The 19913-nt window shown below is 44.3% G+C and overlaps 1 protein-coding gene across 1 annotated transcript in view; it reads right to left on the bottom strand.

The window, feature by feature from the left end:
• COL24A1 (collagen type XXIV alpha 1 chain) overlaps window positions 1-19913 on the bottom strand; it is a 979161-nt gene that overhangs the window by 359645 nt on the left and 599603 nt on the right. Inside the window, exon 22 of the mRNA XM_078645481.1 lies at window positions 17940-17984. Coding sequence (XP_078501607.1) covers window positions 17940-17984 — 45 coding nt within the window. The remainder of the gene's footprint in view (window positions 1-17939; window positions 17985-19913) is intronic.

Here is a 19913-nt window from a genome sequence, read left to right as displayed (position 1 = left end):
CTTTCCCCACTCCAGTTACAACATTTATATATATTGAGAGATGTTCCTAAGTGAAAGTAAGGGTGAGGGAGGGGTGTAATTAGTAAATGCTCACTCACAGTGTCCGGCTTTGATGTCCCCAGTTTCTTCAGCCCGTCCAAAGGCAGCAGGTCGGCTGAGTCATTGTCATTGTGCATGAACTAACTGCTGCAACAACTTCTTTATCCTCCTCTGAATGCCGACTGTCAGCACACGATCTGCTTTGCGTGTGCTGAGACTGCTGTCTCGATGGGAGAAACGACTTGTCTGCAGGTGCACTGAGTGTGCAGACAGCGCCGTGCCTCACTGAGGTGTAAAGGAGATGTCAGCTCGCGAGCCATGTGCAAACAGCACAATCTTCCTGGGAGTCATGGGAGGCGCGGGCGGTGTCCTGGCTGTGCAGGATTACTGCGCCTCACAAGGTGAGGCTGAGGGAGCTGTCAGACCGTGAGCCCGTGTGTAGAGTTAGAGTTTGCAGATTCACTGAAGACATGAAACGTGTCCGCCGGTGAGGTAGGTGTACTGTCACTGCTATGCCTCACAAAGGTATTAAGGAACTGTCAGCCTGTGAGCATGGTGTACGGTCAGTCAGTGCTGCGCCTCACAGAGGTATGAAGGAGCTGCTAGGCCCTGAGCTAGGTGTACTGATTGCGCTGTGCCTCCGAGTGCGGTAGGCGTACCAACAGGTGTAGTACCGACATAGCTGTGCCTCAAAGAAAGGTGTGAATGAGCTGTGCACTGAACGTGCTCAGCCACAGAGTGATGTAGGTGTGCCTCACAGAGTGAACTAGGTGTACTGACAGTGCTGCTCCTATCACAGAGGTACCCAAGCAACTGTCAGTCTGTGAGCTCAGCTAGGTGTACTGACTGTGCTGTTCCTCACAGAGAGGTATGGTGGAGTTGTATACTGACCGGTCTGAGCCTCACGGAGTGATGTAGGTGTGCCGACAGCGCTGTCGCTGTGCCTCTCAGAGGTACGAAAAAGTTGCCAGCCTCTGCGCAGTGTGGGCACGCTCGCTGCAGAGCAGCTTGTTAGCACTGTTGCTACTTGCTCCCTGATCTCGGCCTCCTTCCTCCCCGACTCCGAGTCCGACAGCATGCCCGTCTGCCCGAGTAGAACATGAACATCTCGGTGCCGGACCCCACGGGGACATACACTCACAGTGCTCTCTCACCCAGTCTCTCAGTCTCAGCTTTCCTGACCTTAACAGCTCCCGCCCTCATTATAAAGCAGGAGACTAGGTCGGATCCATCTGATCTCACGCAGCTCTACAGAGAGTTTAGGCGGGGCCGCGGGGAGTACAGTTTGGCTTTTTTTTTTATGCTGTTAACTTCTCTAAGTGCCACATCGGGGCTTGCCGTGCCCTGTCGCTCATCCTGGTGGTAGCATCCTCCTCAGACTGGTTTTCTTGCAGGGCAGCTTTCATAAGCTGCTCACTGACACTCTCGCACTCGCAGGCCAGCAATCTTCCGGGCCTCGCTGACGCTGTGGCCGGGACACCCAGGGCTGGAGATGCGGGTTTCTGTGCAGCGCTCCTCGTGCCCGTGGTGGGCCTAGTTTAAATTCTTCTAGGGCACGCGCGGCGGTAACTCAGCCAATCCTGGCGCAGCATAACATCGCCACTGCGCCAGGATTGGTTAAAGAGCAGGGCTAATACTGCCCATAATGAGACCCGGCTACCCCGGGTCTCTGCCTGTGTTCGTGCTAGAGGAGGAGGGAAGGGGCTACTGCGTGTGTGCGCATGCGTGGGCAAGTCAAAAAAATGACTTGTCCTAAATGCGCACACACTGCCCCTGCCACGCTGCTATCTGCTGACAGCTCGCCACTCACTAGTCACTGCCGCAGGCCCGCCCCCCACAGCACACCCTCGGCGCTTCCGTTAGTAGTTAGTGACTTACTCCGACCGGGTCCGACCTCAAAATCAATCATTGATTATTATGACTGTTGGTCCGGCGCTGCGCTCGTAATTTAATTTTTTGGTATGCGCAGTGTCAGTGACGTGACGGTCGTCCATGGGGCCCATGGCTAGTGGGGCAACGCCCCAACGCCCCCAATGGACGAACCGCCACTGCCCACAGCATCGATTGTTCTCCTCTGGTGACTCCCGTGCCCACACCATATCAGGGAAGGCCTCTATGCCTTCTGGATCCCAGCAAAGATATTTCTCACACTACCTGGAAACTAACATTTTTGTGGCCTGCAGAGATCCTTTTCATTATTTTTTTATAGTATCAGCGTTCTCCTCTTTTAAATGTCTTGGAAGTAATCTGGTATAAGATGTGCAATGTATCACTCCAAGAGCAGTTCTTGTCTGCCTCTTGTTGCCTCCGGGATCCTTTTCCTTTCCTTCAAATCATTCACTCTTAATATTCTGGTGGGTCTTAGTCACACTCAAAATTAGACTGGGGCCAGCCCCATCTTTCTCTGTAAACGCTTCAGAAGGCCTCTTTATCTTGTAGCAAACATCAAAGTAAAGTGGGTCATCTTTGAAAGTGGGCATTTAAGAGATACCCAATCCACTTGGCCTTCACACTCAGCTCTAGTCTGTAGGTGACCAATCTGATCTGTTTATAAATGCTCGGTTGTCCAGACTTTCAGAATTTCACCACAAACGTTCTTAATTTTCTTTCATCATGGACCCCTGGAAGACTTCCGTTTTTGTCATTTTCTGTGAGTCTATTGTGTCATGAGACTGTGACTCTTTTACTATGCTCCCAGGTGCAGTGGTATTCAACTCTAGCTTTACCACCCTTTCATACAATTTGTCAAACGTATTCACTAACTTGGTGTTACAGTCTTCAAGCCTTCTAAAGCATGAATAACTGCGGAGGTGACATATGCTTTGTTCTTCTTGTCCGTCATGCTGTTTAAGCACACTACCTTTGAGAGTAAAACAGAGGTCACAGTTATTCTGATCTAATGTTACCTTAACACACCAGGTAATTACAAACCGAAGTCAAAAATATTTCAGACACGGATTTCTTAAATATGTTTTCTTTTTAACAAATATAGGGGCAGATGTATGACCAGTTTTTCCAGTCCCACACATGGAATTTGGTCTGTTTGCTACCGTAAAATAGGTCAGCCCCATGTACAAACCACATTTTGCGACTCGCTAACCGATTAGCGACTCGCGAAATATGCTTTGCGACTCGCTATTAGGAAGGGGCATGCCAAAAGCGCCCCTTCCTAATAGCGAGTCTCACACCAATGTATGATTGCACCCTTTTCAAAAGGGTGGTAAGCCACTCACAAATGGTAAGGGGTCCCAAGGGGGCCCCTCCCTTTGTGAATTGGTGCAAAAATATTTTTTAAGAGCAGACAATGGTCCCATGAAAACTGAAAAATTCCAAAGAAATCAACAGCCATTCTCTACCACACATGTATTGGAAGATCAGACTTGTTCAATGGATGCTCGGTTGTTTAAGGAGATAAGCAGTTGCACAAATGACAGACCTTTAATTCCTTTTCAACTGGCTCTCAGAGAGTACGCTGAGTGGTGACAAATCCACGATGTCCTTCATGGGCCACTTCAAAGATCTTCTTGAGTAATGGAAAGTTCATTTTTCACATTTCTTAATTGCTGATATTTACTGTCATTTGTAAGAGGTGAGTGTGCTATTTCCAGGATTATTTATTTATTTATTTATAAAGTTTTATATAGCACGAACAAGATCCCAGAGGATATCAGAGGGCTTTACATTAGGAAGGAAAGGAAGGACAATAATGCAAAAACAACAACAGGTAGGGATAAAAACAGGAATGATCAAAGGTTACACGTAAAAAAGCAACAAGGTGGTTATATTAAACAATAGTAAAAGGTGCATAGTATGTCGTAAGGAAGCGTAGTCGTAAATGATGGTACCATGAAAGGTGGCACAATGTCACCGGGCAGGAGAGCCTAGTTCACTTACGGAAAGAATTTATTCTTGAGGAATCTTTTGACTTCCAGTTTGAACACCTTTGTTGAGGAGATTCTGCGTACTACCGGAGGTAGTCAGTTCCATATCTTTGGGGCAGCGCCAGAGAAGGCTCTGTGACAAGTTTTCTTTTTGCCAAGGATAAGTGGTTTCAAGAGGAAAGTAGTGGCGCTTCTTGAAGCTCTTACACCACAAGATAGTTCAAGTTTTTGTGCCAGGTACCTAGGAGTATTGAAGTGGATACCTTTGTGCGTCATAACAGCAATCTTTAACTGTATTTCGTGCTTCGTAGTGGAGCCAATTTAGAGATTTTAAGACTGTTGATATGTGCTCACTGCCTTTGGCGCCTGTAACCAGTCTAGCATCAGCATTCAGTGATGCCCTTAGTGGAGACAGGGTGTATTTGGAAAGGCCACAGAGGGTAGCGCTGCCGTAGTCTAGCCTCGGTAGGACAAGCGCTTGGACCACCTGCTTGAAATCATTAAGTGGAAGGAAAGGTTTGATATTTCTGAGAGTCCTCATCAAGTGGTTTGCACCCTTACATATATTGCTGATATGATTTTTCATATTCAGGTGCTTGTCCATGGTGACTCCTAGAGATTTGGCTGAGTCTACGATGAGAGGAGTGCAGTTGAAAGCAGTGAGGTGGCTCAGCAAGAGGTCTATCTTAGGGATGTGGTTCGGAGGGGAGATGAGCAGGAATTCCGTTTTTGGGGTGTTGAGCAGGATATGGTTCTCAGTTAACCAGTTTTGAGTATACGTTAGGGTAGTGTTGAGTGACATAATGTTTTCCGGGGATGAGATTTTCAAATAGAGTTGCATGTCGTCGGCATACATGTGGAAAAGAATACCCGTGGAGTTTAGTGAGTATGCTAATGGTTCCAGGAAAAAGTTGAAGAGGATAGGAGATAATGCAGATCCTTGGGGGACCGCCATGAGAACTGGAGAGGGCTGGGAGAGAGAGTGATTTGCCTTGACTCTTTGAGATCTGTGGTGGAGGAAGGACGAGAACCATTGTAGCACCTGATCACAAAAACCCATCCTGTTTTGCAGAATGGATAGGAGGATGTCATGATTAACCGTGTCGAAAGCGGAGGAAAAGTCAAGGAGGATGAAGGCGCAGGATTTGTTTTGATCGAGCATTTTTAAAATGTCATCCATAACATGAGTGAGGGCCGATTCGGTGCTGTGCCCCTTCCGAAAACCGGATTGATGCTGATCTAGGACTTGGTAGTTCTCAATGTGCACATAGAGTTGGGATTGAACACATTTTTCAAGGAGTTTAGAATGGTGGGGATGTTGGAGATAGGTCGGAAATCATTGAGGTCAGTCTTGTCAGCATTAGTTTTTTTTAATATAGGAGATACCTGTGCTGCTTTTAGGCAGTCGGGGATTGTTCCTTGAGATAGAGAAGCATTTACAATCCTTGTCCAGGTGGGGATAAGTGCATTCTTGAGCTCCTTGAATATAAACGGGGGTAACGGGTCACTGAATTGGTTGGATGGGTTTATATTCAGGAGGATCTTTTTGATGTCTTGTTCATTAAATGGGGTAAATGTGCCCCAACACGCATTGTACTTGGCGTTCTGGGGGGTAGAGTTGAGCTTAACTAAGAGGACGAGGGGTGGTGCTGCCCTGGAGGCGAGCAGTAAAGTCTTCTTAGAGGTGAGGTCATTGGAGATGAGTTTTGATTTCTCAATGAAGAAAGCAGCAAGTTCGTCACAAGAGGGTGGGCTGACTCCGGGTTCTGAGAGGTTTGGACCAAAAACTGATTGTTGTTTGACCAATTTGAAAAGTTTCTTGGGGCGGTTTGCCGCTTGATCCAATTTGCGTCTGAAGTAGTTAGCCTTGGCACTCTTGATTTGTTTTTAGTAGAGGCTCCTAACCTCTCTGAAGAGTTTAAGTTGGGCCGAGGAGGGATTTGATCTCCACGAACGTTCAACTGCCCTAAGGTTGCGACATTCCGTGTTTAAGTTTTCACTATACCAAGGTTTAGATATTTTTGTTGAAGCATTTTTATGTTAGATTGGCGCAATGTCATCCATGATGTTGGAGATGGTCGAATTGTAGGAGTCAGTGAGTAACTGCACCTCAGTCAAGTCCGCTTGGGAGGAGAGGGCAGATGTACACTGTGCAGCTAGCTCAACAGAGTTTATTGATCTGAGGTCCCTTTTCCATATCTTAGATTTTGTTGGTTGAGCCTTCCTCAGCAGTACCTCCTTGTTGATATAAAAAGGATGCAGTGGTGGTCTGACCAGTCACATGGAGTAATGAAATCCAGGGTGACTGTCTGCCCTTTCGAGATAATGAGGTCTAGAGTTTCTCCTTTATTATGAGTTGGTTGGTCACAGTGCTGAGTCAGATCATGATCCTTTAGAAAAACTTTAAGGCTTGATACTGCGTGGTCTTTGGGGTTTGCCCAGTGAAGATTAAAATCACCAAGGAATATTTGGGACACGGCTGAGTCAACATTGATAGAAATTCTTCCATTAATTGCTCAATGAAGGGGAGATTGTCTCCCGGGGGTGGTAGAAGGTGTGAAATTTGCAAACCAGCAGGTTCTTAGTAGAGATGTTAAGACAAAAATATTTACACGAGGAGGGCGCAGAGGACTCAACCAGAGAAATTGAAAGTGTGTTCCTATGAATACATGCTAAACCCCCACCCAATTTCAGAGCTCTGTCTAGCCTAATTATATCATGAGTGCGTGGTACTAGGAGGTCTAAAATGGGAGTGGAAGCGGGATTTAGCCAGGTTTCAGTGAGGATGATAATGTTTAAGTCTTTGTGTTGGATGAGGTTGAAGATATCAGTGGCGTGTTTGCTGGCTGACCTACAGTTTAGAAGTACACATTTAAGTTGTAGGGGATTTGGGGGGGAAGGATTCTGTGTGACATTCACATGAGTGAGATTGACCTTATTGCTGCCTCTCAGATTGCGAGGAGTTTCTCTGTTTGGGTTAGAAAGGATGGATTGTATTTGTCTTGGCGGGCTCATGATGGGGTTGGAGCAAATAAGGTAAGAGTTGTTCAGGTCCTGTAGCTCAATGGACTCATGGCATGTCTCATATCTTCTAGGACGAGAGGGGTCATTCGACAGGGGAATGGATTTCAGGAAGGAGGAGGCGGCTAGTGGCTTGTCCATGGGATTCCAAACGCTAGTGGGAGCTTTTGACAAATTTGTGGAGATGAGGAAATAGCTGATCTGGGGGAAAAGGTCATTTGATAGGGCTTTCAAGTCATGTAGCTCAGAAGTTAGAAGGTGCAACTGCAGCGAGATCTCATCTAGGCGCGCGGCCAAGTCTGGGTGTTGCACGAGAGGTGGAGGGTGTGAAAGGGAATCGATCGGTGAAGGGAGGTCACGGTGTAAACCTATTGGGTCTGCGGTGGTGATGGGGAGATCCTGGGGAGGCTAGCTGAATTCCATGTTCTTTTCTGGTGTAGTTGGAACCTTAATCAGGGGGGAGTGGTCATTAGGCTGAGGGTTTGGTCCAGGCAGCACCGGAATGATTGGGATTAATCGATCATGATCGGTGGTGGGCAATTTCTCGAACTCCAGCCTCATATGAGACAAAGGTAGAGGACTGGGGGAAAATGGGTCAATCATTGGAGGCAGTGCCAGTCGGTCAGCAGGGGATCTCTCTAATTGGTGAACGGCTAAGATCGGGCTGGCTAGATGTGACCTGGGTGAGCCCGGGAGAGCTATCAGTTTCAGATTCATGGGTCTAGGTAGTTGGGGCACAACAACCTGCGCTGGAGCCAATCTGAGATGGTCTTCCTAGAATAGCAGGGAAGGGACTCGTCGAGTCCTGAGAGAAGGGTGAGTATGGGTGTCATTAGGTTTCAAGGATACCGCGTTTTTGAGTAACGGGAAGATGTTGGTTATCTTAAATAGATTGACATTGGACGCTTGGATTAGGATGATACCATTGTTATAGAGGGTGATGGTTGCATTGGCGTTGAGTGTGGACGAGGGTGCTGTTGTAAGCTTGATACCATGCGGTGTTTTCCTAGTACTTGTTATTCGGGGCATAGAGTAGAATACTTTTCGCCAGCATGCTATTTTCTTGGTGTAGAAAATAAGGTCATTAACTCTAGTACCTTTGTTAGTGGTGAAGTAGACATCAGAGATTAAAGTTTCATGCCTGCCCCTGAGTAAGTGGTGCTTGTGTTTCTTGGCTGCGTTTTTCGATAGGCTGGGTGGGTAGTTAATGATAAAAGAGCTGGATCCTGAAGGATCGGGACTTAAATCCATTGTGAGCAGTAAGTCTATTGCCCGATGGAGAGTGTATTATCGGTGGGAAAAGGAGTAAGTCTATTGCCCGATGGAGAGTGTATTATCGGTGGGAAAAGGAAGATGTTAAAGTGAAAAATGCTGGACCACTAGTGCGAGATGACACCACCCAAAAACAGTGTGTGTGGGAAAAAAAGACATCAAGACTACTCCAGGATGGAACTCAAGAGCAGGGGATGTAGTCAGTTCCTTGCTCTTATTAAGACATGCCCAGAAGTAAGAAAATGATATCCACATGCCCGTTCCAAGATGGCCACCATATTAGGAAGGAGAGGATTGAGCCAACTCATTTCTATTTCCATGCATATCTGAGCATAGGGACTGAGGAGGAGGAGCGTCCAGCTTCGGGCCCAGGTGACAAAATGGGAACCAAAGAGCAACACTAGAGTAAACAAAAAGGGTGCCCTCAATTTAAAAAATAATAATAATAGTTTAAGCTAAGCTGCTTTAATTTAGGACTCTCAGCGAGGGAGAGTGCTGTACAGCAGCTAAATTCCTGGGGCACTCAAAAAAAGATCAACGGTTATAAAGCTGTATCTCACAATGCATACATGCTAGAAGCGAACATCCTCCGTTATTATGGTAAAAAAACATAAAATCCATTGTACTTAAAGTAAGGGTGGAAAGTTGTTTTTTAAATCCTTACACCAGAGGTTTTAAAGCTGTATCTCAGATTGCACACGTGCTAGAAATGGACATCCTCCGTTATTATGGTAGAACAACATATAAAATCCATTGTTCTGAAAGTAAGGGTGGTAAGCTGTTTTTTTAAATCTTTACACCAGGGGGGCAGGCTATCATTTGGGTATCCGAATTGGTGGGCCCATGAGCAGCACCCATGACATTACTGCACAATGATTTGAAAGACGTGTAATCCATACATGCAGCGTTCAGTTTGCAGCGCGCAGACACTCCACCTTCTCACCGCAAGAATAGAGCGACATCGGCAATCTGACCAAGTTTCTCACCCCGCTCCCGCAGTGTGGAGGTTGTGAAAGCAAAAACTGCATGGCTGACGAGAAAGATGCGGAAGATCAGGAGAATGAGGAAATCTCCCAGCTGTAAGGGGAAGCGCCGCAGAACGGCCAGAGGGGGATCCCGTAGAGTGGAAGTAGTTGTGAAAAACAACAGAGTCAAGTGGAGAGATGATCACATCTCCAATCCTTACTTGTTAGGCGGAGCGCCGCCATCGGCAACACAGAGGATTAATCACCGATCAGATCTCAGTGTCCGCTATCGTCCCAGAAAAACCTTCGCTAACGAGTCAGGAACAATTCGATATACGGGCAGCAACCCCTTCGCCGAGCGCGGCTCCCATTCAGCAACGGCATGACTGTGACTCCCTCGGCAGCTAGATGCATTAGGTCAAGGCATACGTTACAATTCCGACCCAGAAATGCTGGAAGCTACGCTCTCAGGAGCTGAAATGCGAGAAACCACGGAGAGTGTATCAGCGGTGCGATGGATTCACCCTCAGCGGCTGGAAGTTTGGGTGAGAAACGGAGCATTGTGTAGGCGATCAGTAACAAAATTGCTGCAAGTCCAGTAGAAAGGTGGATGGCGGGGATATACAGGGATATTCACCAAAGGTGATCCCCAGCCCCGGAGCTCCTTAGGCGAGCTCACCCACGTCGGCCATCTTTGGACTAATAATAATAATAATTTCTTTGAGTATTAGCAAATCACTATCTGTACTTGTGGCAGTAACAATGATATAGCAGCAGGTGTACTGGACTTTACAATTAAATTAATGTAGGCTTAAGCCACTTTGGAAGTGGTGGCACAACACTCTACTGGCACTCCTGAAAAACGGTCAGCAGGGTTTTGATCTTTCCAAGATGCCTCCTCGTATCGAATGTTGGGGTTTGCAACTACAGGAATAGTCATATCATATCATTAAGTCTCTTAATGGATCCCTTTCTGAGGCAAAATCCCGTATGTATCTAGAACAGATGTTATCTAACATGATAACATCTTGTTGGGTTCATGTGGCTGACGAAGCCTGTACTTTAGCTGAATCTGAAGTCATTCCCCATCAGAGAAAATATGGTCAAAGAATCCGAGTTTTATTTTGTGAAACTCACACTTCTCTGCATTCAAAGTAAGACCTACATCAGTAAGTAAATGGCACACATGTGTAAGAGCTTTATCGTGTTCCTTTTGTGTAATTCCAAAGAGGAATATATCATCACTGTAATGGAAATCATTCATGAAAGGCTGTAGTAGGCGGTGAGTGTCATCTTGAAATGTTCTGCAGCTGATGACATGCCGAAACTCAATCATTTATATCTGAACAAACCAATATGGTTAGAAAAGGCAGTAATGTGCCTGCAATTTTCTTCAAGTTCTAATTGATGATACCCTTTGTTCAGATCAAGGCGAGAGAAGACTTAAGCACCATTTCTCTCTGTGATCATATCAGCAATGTGTTGACCTGAATGTCGTTCTCTTTTAATTGCCTCGTTAGGTTGATGCATATCAACACAGATGCATAGAGCTCCTTAAAAAACTGGGCACTACTACGATGGGGTGTAAGCCATGCTGACGGACCAGTAGATTGCTCAATGATATCCTGCTTTAGTAAGGCCTCAAATTTTTTTTCAACAGCTTCCTGTAAATTAAATCCAACTTGACAATGTCTTTGAGCAACAGGATGTAAGTCCTCTTTAATATGCAGTTGCACTTTCATTGTTTTAAGCTTTTCTAATCCATGTAATAGCGATGGTAAGTGACTTACTATTTCGTGATGAGCATTCATGTTGTAGTTTACAGATATCAGTCCCATTTCAGCAGCAGTACTGAAACTGAGTAAACAGGAACTTGATGCATTACCTTGAAGTAGGTGAATGGGTGCTTGTACTTATTGTCTTTTGTGCATCATGGTTCCTAGACATGAAGCTTGACTTTTTAATGGCGTTGAGGCAGCCCATGTATACACTTTAGTTTTCAACGCTGTGAGACAAGGCATTTGAGACAGTTCATTGTACTTCTCCTCAGGCAGAATGTTTATTGATGCACCACTGTCTATCACAAAAGGTATGGAACACCTTTAGTGTGATGTTAGGGCAATATCTGAATGACTTTTGTGATTTTGCTTCTCAACTTTTCTTTGACTAGCATTCTTCCTTGAGTTAAACATCAACATCACACATCCATGTTCTTCACTGTTGCTTTGTAATGACATTGAAGAACTTTTGGATGATGATTTAGATGACATTCGACTTTGGTGTCGATTAGCCTCAGCTGATGTTGCCGCTTGGCCTTGTGGGCCTGAGTAGAATGCCACTTCTGGAATGTTCGGGCATCCATTTTGTTTTCTCGGCGTGACACACTTTGTGCCTTCACTTGGGTCACTTCACCCGCTGCCGAGGTCGGATGGTTCTCTTTACTCAGGTGCTAGTAAGTGCAATCATATTTTGTATGTTCAAAATGTTTTTCTGTTAAAGTTTCCTTGTGCTCGGCAATCGCTGCCTTCAGAGCATTTTGGTACCTGGTTGTCACTGCCTTTAGAATTTCCCTGTACCTGGTTGTTTTCGCCTTCAGCGTTATCGTTCCATATGACGGGTGCTGCATTGCAGTACCTTCTTTATGGTCTTACTAGCAGGATTCCAGCCAACGATAAGTAAACTTCTCTGAGAGACCTTCATTCCCTTCAAACACTTTGTACAGGCTGGAGTGGTGTTTTGATCCCACATAAGTCAGACGTCAATCTTCACTTCAACTGGGGCACATGTGTCATGCATGAGCAGTTTGCTGGACCACAGTGAACTGTTTGAGAGAGCACTGTTGTTTCTTCAGGTTACGTATCCCCTATCTCGTAGCCAGTTGTAGCATCCTCCCCAGCCCCTCTACATGTAAAATGATTATGCCACACACAGATTAAACATCGTTATTCCTCAGCACTTAACTGCTACGTCAACTTTCAAAGTCATGAACTCCAATCCATCGTTGTAATTAATATGTTAATTTTGTGTCTGTCCATATGTTATTTTCTAGAGCCAAGTTTGAATGACAGTGTGAATGATTATTAGAGCAGGCTAGTTTTGCACCAAACAAGTAGACAGAAACAAAATGAAAATGGTCTTTGATTGGAGCAGGCTAGTTTTGCTCCAAACAAGTAGACAGAAACAAAATGAAAATGGTCTTGTGATAAGTACTTCTTAATCAAATGATTAAATCTTGTATGCGATAGGACCCAAACTACATTGGTCTATAAATAGATGTTGAAAATTGTTATTCTCCATAGAATAGGTAAAATGTGCTTGCCATAAATGTATAAATAATGTTTGAATTGGTGATCACAGTCCTGACTGCCATCATTCAACTGCGAATATTATAGGAAAGAGAAGCAAACAAGCTACATTATGCATTTGGCTCCATCTGCTTATATGAGAAGTCAAATGACTCAAGGGAAAATATGTCTCCTTCCAAGAACTACTGTTTTATTTTTTATTTTTTATCTTTTACATATTTGTGTACTTTAATTTCCACTGTGTATGATACGTATTGGGTTATTTGTCCTATAATTTCCATATATTTTATTCAAATGGGAAATTGGGTATGGCTGCCACTTGCCACCTTGACTGTTTGAATTTAGAATAGACATTTTGAGGGAAGATTTACTAAACGGACATCAAACGCAGTGCAGCAGCCATATCTACAGAGATATGGCACTCTCCTCCCCTCTCCCTAGCGCAGGCTCAGAATTTTGCTGCCATGCGCCACGCACATGCAAAAAGAACAATTGATGGACAGAATGCAGAACAATGTCATACATTCACCCCATTACAGAGATCTGGGCCTAAATCCATAATTTTTTTGCTCACCATGCCATTCCAGTTTGGACCCAGCCATATGCAAATCAGTCTTGACCCTGAGCCCAAAGGGAACAGTCTAGCCTGAACTGCCAGGCCAGGTCCTCCCTGGACTGGAAAGAAGCATCCTAGGACCGGTTTCCTACACATTCCATTGCGCTATAGTGCCACAGTGCCAGGGTGTCTGCGAATAGGTTTTGTACTGGAAGGATTCCCTTCCAATGCAAAATACTATCCCTAGACAACTTGTAAAACTTGTCCTACTTTGTAAGTGTGCTGTACAGTGCTCTACTTTGCATCACTTTGAGTCAATTTCTCACCAAAACAAGTTTTGCTCTGGAAATTAAATAATTGTAAAACAAAAATTGTGCTGGTTTACATCAATTTTATGAGACAAACCCAGCACAAAATGTTAGTAAATCAAGTCAATGTTTGTATTTAGGACTGGATGGTAGCTATTCTGGTTAACTGAAATGAAATCGCCCAACAATGTTCTTTGATTGCTAAAGAAAACGGGATTCATGAATACTATAATTATAGAAATAAAGAAAAATTTAACACTACTGAATATCTGCTGATTATGCAACACACAACAGAATACAAGCAATTTACATTACAGTTTATGAAACATCTTAGCCACTAGCGGGCGAGTACTGAGATGAAGTATTCACCATAGATAAATATCTCTGCGTATGGGAATAGTGTAGTGCTTTGACTTGGACAATGTAGGATGGTGACATTAACTGCAGACGTTTAACAAAGTTTTATAAGTTACATCAAATGTACCAAGCAAGGAGGTGTTAAGCTTTTTATCTGTCAATTTATCTACAAGATAAGGTGTCTAGCATGTGGTGTCTAGCATATTAACACAGTCAATAACATTAATTTATTGAACATGGAGTCCCATTTAAATAGTGTAACTATTCTAGAATCTCTTTCCTTCACTTCCAAGAAAGTACTGGCCTCACTTTTGGAGAAGTCTATGTATACTTCAAGAATGTTCACTCAGCTTGTCCTGCAGTAACCATATGCTAGTTAAGTTAAATGTAGTTTATTTAAGTTAAGAGACTTTACACTATGTTAGACCAGATACATGATCTAATGGACAACGTTCAACTGACAATCAACTAAGATACATGTGTCACAATTAAATGCTCTGATATCTATAGATCCAAGCTTAGCCAGGGGCAGGGGTTGCTCCCATTACTGTGTCCACATGGTAACATATTTAACAACTTACTCAAGCACAATGGGGATAAAACTGAGGACATGATCCTGGGCAAGAACCCAGCTCTTTGGGGCCCACGTCACTGGCCTGCTTTCCTAGGTGTTCTATCGACACCTCAGACATGATTAAGAACCTGGGCTTCCTTGTGGATAATGTGTTATCCATGAAGCCGCTAGTGGCTAAGGTGACAGTTACCTGCTTCACAAAGGTGAAATGGCTAAAAAAGATTATTTGGCTCATTCCCCGCTCTACACCTAGGACGGTGATTCAAGTTCTTATTATCTCCAGACTCGATTATGGTAACGTGCTGAATGTGGGAGCTGACATAACTACTATTCATCGATTGCAGCTAGTGCAGAACTCTGCTGCCGGGCTTGTTTATTAGCTGCCCAAATTCACTGCCCAAATTCACTTCAGCCTTGAACTGTCTTTATGACTTGCACTGGTTTGCGATCTCGAATCACATCAAATTTAAAGCTTAATGCTATATATTCAAGGGGAAAGATGGAGTTGGACCCAAATACATCTTAGATCTGGTTCGCCTCTACCATCCATCTCGATCTCCGTGGTCCTAGTAACAGGCCCTGCTATTTGTACCCAGGTTCCGCTTGACTCATAGGAAGGGATGCTCTTTTGCATATTTAGGTCGACAACTCTTGAATTCCATCTGGACAAGAATTAGTAATGTTCTGTGATCAAATCCCCTTTTCTTAAAATTTGTCACCACCTACATTCTTGTTGTAACAGCTTGAATCGCTTCAGAGAAAAAAATCCATTTACTAGATGACATAATGAAAAAGTGAACACTTTTTTCTGCCTTCCAAAATTACTCTTGCTTGTACTGGTCTAATTGAAAGTGGACATATTAGTTCATGGGAGCATTATACATTGGATTTAAGTATGTTGAAAAACTTCGGACAAGTTTCTCAAAAATACATTTATAGTGTGCATTGGAATTATGCAATGGTTTGTCTTATCACAATCATGAAATTAATTGATTCTCCCAGGGTGGTGTGATTGACATGAAGTAGCCCCTGGGACCGAAAAATAAGAGGTCAAACACAAATTTCTGCTGTCGTGAAATTGAGAGGGTGTGGACTGTGATTCGTATTCATGCCACTGGCACCTTTGGTGCAAAAGAAGGTAAGTTTCAGTTTTCTCCATGGGTTGCAGTTCATTAATGCATCCCTTTGCTATGCATTGCATTTGCACCAGTAAAAGCAAGGCTCCAATGGCCTATAATGTCACTTATACTTTCTCTGGCAGTTAGGCGAAGAAAGAACCAACACTAGTATTAACACAAAAGACCTCCACCTCCTTCCTGAAAGAAAGGAAGTTCATTCATTTTATATAGCACAAAATCAACATGTTAGGTTTTGTTACATCATGAATCAAGTCAAATACCCCAGAAACATTTTTAATTTCTTTACTACACCCAACAATGAAGAAATGTTTCCACTAGGAGCCTGTACTAACCATTAGTAGATTAATTGCAGAAAAGCTATGGCCAGGGCATATTCTTGAATACAATCAAAACCCAAGTACCAAGCATATAAAAATTAGTGCCCTTTGTTATCTTCACATGGTTCACTGTGAAGAAGAAAGGATTGTAACACAAGTATTCCTAAACTAGCCCTATTGAAAGACAGGTGCCCTCACCAGGGGCATAACACAGGCCCCTGCTTCCCCCGCGGTGCGGGGGCCTCACCCTCCAGGGGGCCCCGTCAGCACTGCACTTCTGCTGGGGAGCTCTAGATTGAGTCCGGAGGGGGCCCCTTCACTTACCCTGCAGGGGGGCCCCTCAAGGTTCGTTACGCCACTGGCCCTCACAGCATTAAGCCTGACTCGTATAAGAAACTGTGCTAATTACCCCAATAGCTGGAAGTCTGTGAACAAGACTTAATCAATTGTTTTTAATTAAACTGAATAAGCTCATCATTCAAAGATTTACGAACTACATATGCCAAGATTACTGAATTCATATCGCAGATCAAAGACAGATTTCAAATGAATGGCAATTTTTGGGAGATATAGTATCTTGTGGCCTTAAACAGAACCAGGATGATTTACTACAAACTTGGTAAATATCTAGGGTGCACATCGTAGGGTGGTTCAGTGCTTAATTTGAGCCAGTAGTTTCCGGTGCCCATCACCAGCACTTAATCATCAACACCGGTGCTTGAGCACCAGCTTGGGATACATTCATTTATGGTAAACACAGGGAAAATAAGTGATTCGCCCAGAATCACAGGATGTTGAGCCGATGCCGAGGATGGAACCTGATTCCCCAGCTCCGAAGTCAGCAGGTCTGGCCATTAAGCCACATCCTCTCCCCACTTGTAGGGTTTGTTTGTTCTGTTTTAGGCAGTGGTAACACGAGAAATGGGCTGGTCAAGCCTGCCTTCTAACAAGAGCCCCGGCACTTACGCTTTTTTACAAATTAATCACAGGAGTGGTTCTTGAGCATGCACATCAATCCCAATGTCCTTCTCTGATAAACATCTTTATGGTACTATGGTTGCAAAAATGCATTCGTGTTAGACTATCATTACAGCAAGTTAGCTTTATCTTCTACTAACCAGATGTCCCTTCCCTTTAGTCCACAACAGTGAGAGATTTCTACCATTCCTAATCAGGCCTAGAGTCTGTCCTTTTAATGTCCACATGCATTACGGTATGAAAAGGGCTCTTTTGGGAGTCTTTCAGCTTGATAAGTCTTTCTTGTTTGGTTTCCACACCTCCCTTCCTGAGCTTCTTTATTTACTGGAATTCATCAACATCTACCATTTAGACATACACTGAAAACTCCTCACTTTATAAAGGTAATATGTTCATGTTTAAAAGGGGGCCTCTCTATTATGTGTGCAAAAGATTTAGAAATTCTACTATACAAGCTTACGTGAATTTAAATTGTACAATTCTTAGGGCCTGATTACGAGTTTCACGCAGTTGGTCCGGCTCTCCGCCAGCACAGCTACGTCAAACTCACGCAAGGACCGTCTGCCATATTACAAGTTGAAAGAGTTCAACTCGTAATACCCTTGTCTAGAAAACAGGCACCGCAATGGGAACAGAAAAAAGTTCCAGCACAGCATGGATGTGGGTGTCCGTGCAGTGCTGGAGGTTTGTGGAGATACAGACAGGGGGCACATATTGTGCCCCCTTAAATGTATCCCCCCCTGTGGCGGGGGCACATGGTCCGCCGCCGATACGACGGTGAACATCATAATAGGCAAAAAGGTGGACCGCCACCGCGATTCTGGCGGTCGTAACTCGTAAGATAGCCAGACTCGTAATCAGGTCCTAAATTATTGATGTTACAAAAACCATGCACAACTTTGATAAACCAACAAACTTTCTGTGTGAACAAATGAACAATTTTAGACAGTGTATTAGTCCCTTCACTTATTAATGTAATCAAAAATAGGAGCGGTAGTAATATAAACATAAAACATATATTTGTATGCATATCTTAAGTTAATTTATGTCTGATACTGTTTAAAGTTATAAACTGGAGGAGTGTGTGGTTATTCTATAAAATGGTGAAGCTTGCTTTTTAAAATCATACACACATATTCACTGCCCAAAAAAACACAAGACATAAAAGTGCGCATTTTAAAAGAGAATATAAATGAACTTTGTGAAAGTGAAATGATGGATACATACCCTGGGTCCGATGCCTCCCGGCGGGCCTAAGGGTCCTTCTTCTCCCTGAAACAACAATCAGACCTTACAATATTTTTTAAATAATGTTCTCGGCATGAAAAATGTGACAGACATTTCAAATGTTAATCCTGTTGAGAAACCCGGATGATTTATTTGGTGCAAGTGTGTTCTTAGCGTCTTCCTCAAGGTGTCACTGTGACAGATGAGAAAAACATTTTCCGCTTAGCTCTAATTCAGAAAGTTCACCGTCACTTTTTACCCAACACGCATAATCCTCCCACAATCCATGTCCTATGAGCTCATCTGCTACAGTACATCCCGTGAACCCTTCTGAACAGAAGCTTTAAAAAGAAAGCACTTAAATGACAAGCCATCAAGTCTCGAAGAAGAAGGATTAATGACTTCCATTAGAAACTAACATTCAAACGTCAACTAGTCACAAAACTGAGAAAAAGAACATGTTACAGAAAAAATGAATATTTTACATTTAACTAAGTTCTGTCTTGTTCTTTGGTACATAATCTGCTAGTTTCTTCAGTTTTTTCAAATTCAGTTTATCTATACTAATATAATAAAGAGAGAGCCCAAACCTTTGAGGCGGGTAATCTCAGGAACCACAGCACCAATCACAACACCCAATACAACATTGGAAAGGACAGTTGCGGCAGACGGACATAGGATATACAGCTGGCCACCATATACATTCAAAGGGTAAAAGAACCTTAGGGGAAAAGTAGTCCCTTGTGGGCGTGGGTGTTCGGCTCGGGCCGTTGTGCTGAGGGCTTGTGCGTTGTGGTGGGGGCGTGGCCATACAGCGGTGGGCGCGGCATTCGCTACGTGTTAGTACTTCCTTGTGGCCGTGTGCGTTGTGCTGGGGGCGGAAATCAGGTAAAACAAGCGTTTGCAGGAATCCGTTGTGGGCATGTGGGGGCATGGCCAACGCTACGTGTTAGTACTTACTTGTGGCCGTGTGCGTTGTGCTGGGGGCGGAAATCTGGGGGCGAAAATCAGGTAAAACAAGCGTTTGCAGGGATCCGCTGTGGGCATGTGGGGGCATGGCCAACGCTACGTGTTAGGACTTCCTTGTGGCCGTGTGCGTTGTGCTGGGGCGGAAATCTGGGGGCAGAAATCAGGTAAAACAAGCGTGTGCATTGTGCTGGGGGCAGAAATCTGGGGGCGGAAATCGGGTAAAACAAGCGTTTACAGGGCTCCGTTGTGGGCATGTGGGGGCGTGGCCATACAGCAATCGGCAGCATTCAACTGGCATCCGGCAAAAAGGGGGCGCGGAAATCCTGCAAAACAAGCGTTCACAGGACTCCGTTGTGGGCGTTTGTATACCCGGAGAACGTCGGGACGGGCTGGTAGTAGGTTAATAAAGCCCTTATTTTCAGAGCCGCAGTGATATGGAGCACACAATGTCCAGGGGTAATATTATTTCCGCTGGGCAAATTTTTGTATGGTCCTGATTAAGAGTTTTGCCCTGTGCGATGTCTAACAACATGTCAAAATGACCATTACCATACTGCATGCCCATTAAACTGTTTTCTTTCTGCAAACAGTTTCGTCTAGGTTGGGCTTGTAGGAAAGTACAAGCACAATCCACCCCCCACGACTGAGGTCAATTTATTAGCGGCTCTTCATTATAAAAGCAGGCACAGTGATGAAGTGGGTTCTGATGATGCACCTTGACACCACTTATCTTGTTTGCTTTTGAACAACCTGGTTTTTGGACCTCTGCTCTGAGTCTCTTTAACTGTGTCTCACTCACTGTCAGCTCTCTTTGGTAAAATGGACTTGAGTGCTAACCGACCGTGTCCATCTTTTCAAATAAATTTGCTTCTGCACTAAGGTAAGCGGTCTTCGCTGGTTAGATTAGATCACATGCGCATGCTGAGCGAGCAGGATGACCGTCGAACTCAGCCTAGTATTTGCACACAGGTAGCCTGTCGTAGATTGGGCCTTTAACAAAAGGAC

The sequence above is a fragment of the Lissotriton helveticus genome, chromosome 1_1 (genome assembly GCF_964261635.1).
Source record: "Lissotriton helveticus chromosome 1_1, aLisHel1.1, whole genome shotgun sequence".
In the NCBI taxonomy this organism is placed as follows: Eukaryota; Metazoa; Chordata; class Amphibia; order Caudata; family Salamandridae; genus Lissotriton; species Lissotriton helveticus.
Note: the sequence above shows the minus strand (reverse complement) of the source record. Positions and strands in the feature narration are given on the sequence as shown.